This window comes from Rhizophagus irregularis, chromosome 17 (assembly GCF_026210795.1).
Source record: "Rhizophagus irregularis chromosome 17, complete sequence".
Lineage (NCBI taxonomy): Eukaryota > Fungi > Glomeromycota > Glomeromycetes > Glomerales > Glomeraceae > Rhizophagus > Rhizophagus irregularis.
In genome coordinates this window covers 2961449-2970600 of record NC_089445.1, presented here as the reverse complement: position 1 = coordinate 2970600, position 9152 = coordinate 2961449, and the positions used below count along the sequence as shown (strand labels likewise).

The 9152-nt window shown below is 23.1% G+C and overlaps 1 protein-coding gene across 1 annotated transcript; it reads left to right on the top strand.

The window, feature by feature from the left end:
• Positions 1-925: 925 nt before the first annotated feature.
• On the top strand, positions 926-1236 carry OCT59_009354 (uncharacterized protein; the record flags this gene model as incomplete). Its single annotated transcript, XM_025312077.2, has 2 exons — positions 926-977; positions 1064-1236. The coding sequence occupies 2 exons, from the start codon at positions 926-928 to the stop codon at positions 1234-1236; spliced, it is 225 nt and encodes a 74-aa protein (XP_025165440.2).
• Between the last annotated feature and the right edge of the window lie 7916 nt (positions 1237-9152).

Below are 9152 nucleotides of genomic sequence, written 5' to 3'. Positions count from 1 at the left end.
ATTGAACTTTATTTGTTAAATAATGGTTTATAATCTGCTAAAAATTTACATTATTACCGAATTTTCAGTATTCTATAAAAGGTTAGTTTATTTTAGTACATTAGGTTGATCATTTTCTAAAAGTTACCCAATTACGATAATCTTAAAATTTTCTAAAAACATAATATGTCAATAACCGCTTTCCAAACTTGATGCTAGAGTCTATGAGACTTTTAATAAATTACGTGTTGATACCCAATAACCTTTTAATTTTCTAATGATTAATCAGATAAATCGAATGAGTTATACTTTCTTGATCTTAGTTATTTTGAACAATATATTATATTTTTATTTATTTATTCTTTTTTTAAAATAGAAATCATCTATTTCCACATTAATTTAAAGTGGAATTGTTCATTCAGATTGTGGCGCAATGTAAAAAAACGTGGCAAAATACAATAATACGTTAATAAAAAAATAATAATTTTACAGTTGATTGCGGCTAAAAATAATTATCAACATTAAAATCTTGTATTTTCTCATTATTAATTTAAAGTGGCTTCTCTTCAATTGTAAAAAACGTGGCAAAAATACTCTTGTACGTCTTTACTTCGCCCTCGTTAATAAAACAACAATTTTACAAATGATTGCGGCTAAAAATAATCATTAACGTCAAAATTTCATATTTTCCCATTGTTAACTAAAAGTGCTCTGCTCTTAAATTGTAAATTTTGACATAGCAATGGCGCAATATATTAAAACGTGGCAAAAATACTCTGTACGCTTCCTTTACTTCGCCTTCATGATTCATGAAATAATTTGAAATAGTGTTATTATAAAAAATTTTCTTATATAAACACTTTGAGAAAGAGGTCTTTAAACAAATTAATAAACAACGAATTAAAAATTATATATATCTATATATATCACAATCACAAAATCAATAATGAAATTCAAATGCTTATTGCTAATTTTCGCCTTTACTATTGTTTTAGCAGGTAAATAAATTATCACTTTAAAAGAAAATTTTCTTTTTTATTCATATTAATATTAGGGGCTCTTTTATGATAATTTAAATTCACAGATGCAGTACCTGGTTCATTGAAACGTGACGCGGACGCAGAAGCCCAACCCCCATGGGCATGGAAACGTGATGCGGACGCAGAAGCCCAACAGGGATGGAAACGTGACGCGGATGCAGAAGCCCAATCCCCATGGGCATTATGGCAGAAGCCGCCTTGGTGGCATGAAAAGTGATGCGGACGCAGAAGCTAAACCCCGATTATTAGTCGCTCGTGATGCAGACGCAGAACAATTATTAATCTTTTACTAGATATGTAACGATTCCATACTAAAATAGAATATATATTTTTTTTTGATTATCGATAAAACTAATTAAGTCGGTAGTGAGCTTTTTTTAATGATATTATCATGTTTGATGATATTTTTACGTAATAACAGTTTTCCTATTATTCGTCAGTTCACTTTGAATTCAAAATGTTACGACTTACCTTATGATACAACATATAAGAATTTTCATATTTGAAATTTATTAAGTGAAATTTTTTAAAAAGTTATAGTTGAATTTTTTAATAATATTTCATGTGAAACAATAATAATTTTTTCTACTTTTAGAATTGCGAAAAAAATTGTAGAAAATTATTTAATGAAATTAGTACTTTATTAACTTCGCTTTTAAATACAGTACATCCTTCATGAATTTTTACAATATTTATGTTCATATCAAAAACGTTTTGTTAGCTATAATGATCATTGATTCACCACGTGCTTTTTCACGAAATGTTTCGATATTTTAAGAAAATCGAAATCGAACGCACAAATAGTAGCTGTGCCACAATTCTTTAACGTTTTATGGTAAATCATTTTATGAACACTACAATATAAATTTGCAAATCACACAAGAATCACACTCTAACTAGCTTTGCTTCAAGAAATAGGACGTATTATAAGTGAGTATTTAAGATGGATATTTTTCGATAATATTTATTATTAATTTTAATAATATATTTATGGGTATTGTATTTATTTTGTGACGACAATAACAATTAAAAGAAATTTTAACAACTACTAAGAATCAGTATTCCAACAGTACACAGAATTCTTAAATGTTATCAAAAATGGAAATGCGTAACGAATTCATTTTTACAACAAATAGGAAGAAGAAAATTTTTAGTGGTTCTGATATGAAAGTTGGTTAATTATCATTATAATTTTATGATTAGTATTGACATTAATCTATTTTATTTTAGATTTTACAAGAAAATATTATTTAAAAAGAATATCTTAATTATTACTTGGATGAAATTGTTAGAGATGATTAATACCGGAAAGAGGTACTTTATGGAGATCTTAAAACGTTGTGGAATAACAAAAAAGAAGGTTAAATATATGTATTTTATTGTATAATTGTTAAAAATTGTTAAAAATTACTAATAAATCTAATTATTCTTTCTAAATCTAGTTGGAAAAAGCTGTATAAGAAAGGAGTAAATTGCTAAGAGCTGATTATATTTTATCACGTACTTTATGGGTATTATGAACCATTAGCAACGTATTTCTAGTGTTACATTTACACGTGATTTTTAGACGATTATTTTGAAAACGGCAATCATGACAATATTACATGAGAAAAACATTGGGATTCCAATATTTGCCTTAAAAATATTTTTATTTATTATTAATTATGATTGAGAAAATAAAAAATAACATTAAAGCGAATATAATATATATTGTCTTCTAATCAAAATGGTGGAAAGAATAAACATCCAACTTTACAGCAATAACAACCTACTGATACATCACTATTGTTATCGCAAAGTACGTGTTGATTCACAACAAAAATAATATATTGCCCAATGGGAGATGAACACTAAGGATTATGAACATATTATGAGGATTTGCATTTGAAAATTAATGGAATCTTTCAATAAAATGATTAGAATCATATTAAAATTCAATTGCACGATATGAGAAGAGTCATATTCTTATCTTGATTTTATGAAGAACTTCTTTGTTGGGAAGACATGGCTGATACTATCTTGTGCTAATCTTGGTCGTTCTTAATCCCAATCATAGCCACTTACCGTATATAAATAATAATGGTCGCATTATTTTCAAATTTAGCTTCTTCAAATTTAGCTTCCTTTCTCAAGTTTCGAATATAATGAAGGAAATCCATCTCGTGTCCTCACTTCAGGGTAAACAGTGAGAGTACTTCATTGAGAAGTAGAAGATGCCCTATAAGAAATATGTATACGGAAAGGTGTATACATTTTATGTACGTTTCTATAAATTCCGTATACAAATTCCGTATATTTAATAAGCAATTCATTTTTGAACGTATTTTAAAAAAACTAATGTATACGAAATATATACGGAAAAAATTAATCATGCGGAATGTATATGGAATTTTTAAACTTAATATTTTTACAAAAATCCCGTATCATAACACGAGATCATGTGACAGCTGCGGACATACAAAATTTCAAAATTTGTTTGTTATACATGCAGTACTTGATCAACATAATGCATTTTGCATAAATATCCACCATTTAATTGAAAAATATATTTACGTTACTGTATCTTTTCAGCTAGGGAAGAATTTTTGATTTATATAGTAATAGGACAAAAACAAAGCAAAGATAAAGATTAAAGGCATATGATTATGGGACAAAGACAAAGTAATGATAAAGGTAAAAGCACGTAACATGAATAATTAATACAGATTAGAATTATTCTAAAATTTTAATCAAATTGCAATAAGTTACAAGTAGCACCAAGGAATCTGAAGGTATTAAACAAGCTAAATATTAAAATTTTTTTTAGAAAAAAAATCATTTGAAATAATTTAAATATTATTATATTACTTTATGTAATGCTGTTCCAAATTGGTTTTAGTTTAACATCCTTCCCTTTTATTTTTGAAAATTTCAAAGGTAATTTAAACACATATGTCCAAATATGTTTAAAAGCACCTCTCTTTTTCCTAAAATTGAGTGGTATCAAGTTTGTTTAAATTATCCTCAAATTTTTCATGTTAAACTAATTATTAGTTTGGAATGGCCTAATAATATAATATTTACATTAATTCAAACATCATTATTCTAAACCATGTTCTTATTTAAATTTATATTTAATAATTTAGGTTGTAAGTTAATAGATTATCTTATAATTGAATTACTTATTTTTGTTATAATACATATGACTAAATAATTCATTTAATGATTTGATAATACTATAGTTAGTAAGTTATCATCTATTTAAATCTTTAGTTCTTTCTTTACTTCATTTTTCTAAATTTTTAATTACTCGGTAATTAATTATATTACAGATGGTAAATTATAATATTTAATATATTATATTTATTTGTTTAGTATTTTATATAACTCAACTAACAATATATCTGATATTCATTATTTGAATGATTAGATTGTAAGTGATATATAATTTACAGTATATACTTTGTATTATATGTACCCAACTAATTTAATAATTAATAATACTCTAGGGTGTAAGTTATAATTTATCAATATTTTATTATTTATACAATTTAAACTAATTCTTTATTTAAAAAATTATTTGTTGATTTCTTTTAGTTGGTAAGCTATATTTAATTTTATTATTACATAACTATATAATATTTACATTATAAACTAATTATTTATCTAAAAATTAATTAATACAATAGAGAGTAAGTTATTTATTTAATTCTATTATTATATATTTGTAATATTATTTACATGTAATTTAAACTAACTAACTCTTTTATTAAAAACTATTTGGCAATTTCTTTTGGTAGTTGGTAAGTTATTTATTTTTATTAATTTAATTCTATTGTACAATGTTTACAAATTTAAATATACTAAATTATTCATTTAAAATAATTAAATAATATAGATAGTAAGATTTGATTCTATATTTCTATTATTACATATTTGTATTATATTTACATATAATTTAAACTGACTAATTCTTTATTTAATAAATTATTTATTTACTTAGAATGTAAGTTATAAGGTTGTTTATTTAATATATTTAATTTTATGTATCATTTAAACTAACTAAATTCTTTATTTAAAAATTATTTGATGATTTCTTTTAGTTGGTTTAGTTGGTTAGTTGGTAATTTATAAGCCATTTATTTAATTCTATATTTTAAACTAACTAAATTCTTATACAAAAAATTAAGGAAGTAAGTTATTTGTTTATTTCTTACATTTTTATATAATATTTGCATATAATTTAAACTACTAACTAAATTCAATTATTTAACTGAATAATATAGAATGTGAGTTATTTATTTAATTCTATTAATTCAATTATTAAGTATCCATATAATATTTATATATGATTCAAACTAACTAAATTCTTTATTTAAAAAATTATTTATAGTGAGTAAGTTATTTGTTTAATTCTATTATTATATATTTAAATAATATTTACATATAACTAAATTCATTATTTAAAAAATTATTTATAGTGTGTAAGTTATTTGCTTAATTCTATTATTACATATACAGTATATATAATATTTACATGTAATAATTTAAACTAACTAAAATTCTTATTTATTTATAGGGAGTGAGTTATTTATTTAATTCTATTATTACATATTTATAATTTAAACTAACTAAATTCTTTATTGAATTAGGACGTAAGTTATAAGCTATTTGTTAAATTCTATTATTAGTACATATTTATATAATATTTACGTAAAATTTAAGCTAATTAAATTATTTATTTAAAAAATTATTTTGGTAATTTCTTTTAGTGGGTAAGTTACTATAAATTATTTATTTAATTTTATTTTAGCATATTTATATAATACTATCATATACCAATTATTCATTTTATTAATGTAGATGGTAAGTTATTTAATTAATTCTATTAATATTTACATACAAATTAAACTACTAAATTCTTCAATTAAAAATTATTTATATATAGGAAGTAGGTTATTTATTTTATTCTATTATCACATATTTATATAATGATTTAGGCTACTAACTAAATTCTTTTTTAAATGATTATTTAATAATAAAGCTTGTAAGTTAATTATTTTTTAATATTACATATTTATATAATGTTTACATGATATAATTTAACTAACTAAATTCTTTATTTAAAACTTATTTAATAATATAGTTTGTAAGTTATTAATTTAATTCTATTATATACATTTATATAATGTTTATATGATATAATTTTAACTAACTATTAAATCTTTATTAATTATCTGGTAATTTATTTTAGCTGGTAAGTTATAAGCTACATATTTATATAATATTTGTATATAATTTTTTAATCTAATTAAATTCTTTATTTAAAAACTTATCTGATATATAGTTGGTAAATTTAATATTTATTATTTATTCTATTATGTAATACTTATATATAATCTAAACTAATTATTGTTTAAAAAAATAATTTGGTAATTTATTTTAGATTGTAAGTTATAAACCACATATTTATATAATATTTATATATATATATAGTTTAATCTAACTAAATTCTTTACTAAAATATTTAATGATATAGCATGTAAGTTATTAGTTATTCCTATCATGTATTATTTATTTTAGTTATAGCTTTAGTTAACTGAATTCTTTATTTGAAAAAACATCTTTACTTCAGTTGGTAAGTTATTAATTATAGGTTATTTTACATATAATTTATGAAAAAACTAAGTTATATTTTATTAAATCTCATTTAAATTTTAAGAGTAAGTACTCAATATTATATTTTAAATTTTAAATTTTGATATATATGTTTTAATATAATTTTAATTATTTAAATTTATAGATTTGGTAAAAGTAAAAATGCAATTATAGATTAATTTATTTTTAGAAATAAATTAAAATGGATTCCTTATAACCAATTAAAAAATATTGAATATCTTGATAAAGGAGGATTTGGTTCTATATACAAAGCTATTTGGTTAGATGGATATAAATCATATAATAAGATTATAGAAGTAGCTCTTAAATGTCACAATAATTTAAATGAAAATTTAGATGAATTTTTGAATGAAGTATGATAATAGTATTATGCTATTTTTTTAAAAAAAATCTAAATTATATTTATTTATTCTAATATATTATTATTCTTTATAGTGGAAATGTCATAAGAGTTGTTTAGATTCATATGGAATTATTGATCTTTATGGATTTACAAAAAATCCAGATACTTTGAATTATATGGTAGTAATGGATTATGCAAACAAAGGTAATTTGAGAGGAAATTTAACAAATATAGTAAAAAATAATTGGAAACAAAAATTACATATGTTATACAAAATTATTTCCGGACATAAACAAAATCTTATTCATTGTGATTTACATGATGGCAACGTTTTAAATCATAAGGATGTAGAAGATGAAGAAGATGAAGAAACTGAAAATTATAAGAATGAAAAGGTTTATATTAGTGATTTAGGATTATGTCAACCTGTAAAATCATTTTTAAAAAGATATGATATTTATGGTGTTATACCATTTATGGCACCTGAAGTTTTAAGGGGAAAATCTCATACTCCAGCTAGTGATATATATAGTTTTTCTATGATTATGTGGGAATTTACATCTGGAGCACCGCCATTTAATAATAGGGCACATGATATTCAACTTAGTTTAAGTATTTGTAAAGGTGAACGACCTGAAATTATTGAAAATATTCCACAATGTTATGTAGATTTAATGAAAATGGGTTGGAATAAAGATCCATTAAAAAGGCCATCTTCTGAAAAAATTTTAAATACTTTACTGAAACTTGCAAAATCGGGACTGTGTAGTAGCTATGTAGCCGCTATATATATTATAAAAAAGTAGTAGGCGTATCGCTATTTTATGTTTAACGTAGGGTATCCATATGGAGCGAATATAAAAATACTGTGAATAATTTCGAGAGTCCAGCAAGTTTATATGTAACAAATACAATGCAAAAATGTAGTTTATTTAATGTAAAAATATTGCAAAAATGTAGTTTATTTAATGTAAATATATTGTTTATTTAAAGTAATATTACAGTTTACTCAAAGTTATAATACAGCTTCATTGTATCAACTATCTAAATCTATATTAAATCTATTTTGTATCGATATTAATCTATACTAAAAAAAAGCTAAAAAAATCTTTTTTCTAAAGTTTTGAATTCCTTTTTTTGAAACTATACTTGGGATTTTGGTTTCCAAGCTGGAGCCAACTTCTCTACAAAAAAAAAGGAAATAAATTAAAAAAAACCTCTTTCTATAAAGTTTCGAATTCCTTTTTTTTCGAAACTTACCTATCTCACGCAAGCATCTAACTAAGAGTCAATTTCACCAACCGCCTAAAAAAAAAGGAAAAAAAAGAAATTAGCAACCGTTTTTAAAAGATGAAATAAAGATGGAATAAAACAAAAAAATAATACTCCCACCAAAGTCCCTCATCCAAAGAATTTAAGAACCGTCTAAAAAGAAAAAAGAACAGTTAGAAAATGCTTGTCAAAATAAAAATCAAGAAAAAATTGCCAAACTCACCGATCACGATAAAACAAAATTTTTCTCAGTAAAACTTAATTTCTTTGATAAAAAACACGAAGTAAATCGATTACTATTCCTTTGAGATCTTCAATAATTTCATTTCGAGGATCCTTATTAACACTAAATCTTCCGTATCTAGTAGCTTTTGAATCCAATGAGACACATACAGCTGCAATACTTGGCCTATTATCACCTCTTCCAGAATGGAAAACATCAGCGCCAAATATCACTGTCAGTTCTGAAGATACAAAATCAATTTGATCATTGGTTAATATTACATTTTGTCTACCTAATTTTGCGTTCACTTTCAAAAAGATGTTTGAACAAATTTGATCGATTCCATTTTTTCTCACTAATCGTTTGAGTAAAATACATTGAGTTGGAACACCCAATTGCATGTCCCCAATCCTTTTAATTTCTCCATATATTGGACCCGTTAATCCCAAAATACATATAATGATATGTGAAGGATAATTTTTGTTAAACAAAGATTTGTGACAAGCAATATTCAACACCGTAGTAATTTCGCCTTGAGGATTCGTATACATGACGTAAGGATCATTCAGGATGTCTAAAGACTCAGTCTTCTAAAAAAAGAAAAAATAAAAATGTTAATATATGTTACGTTAAAGAA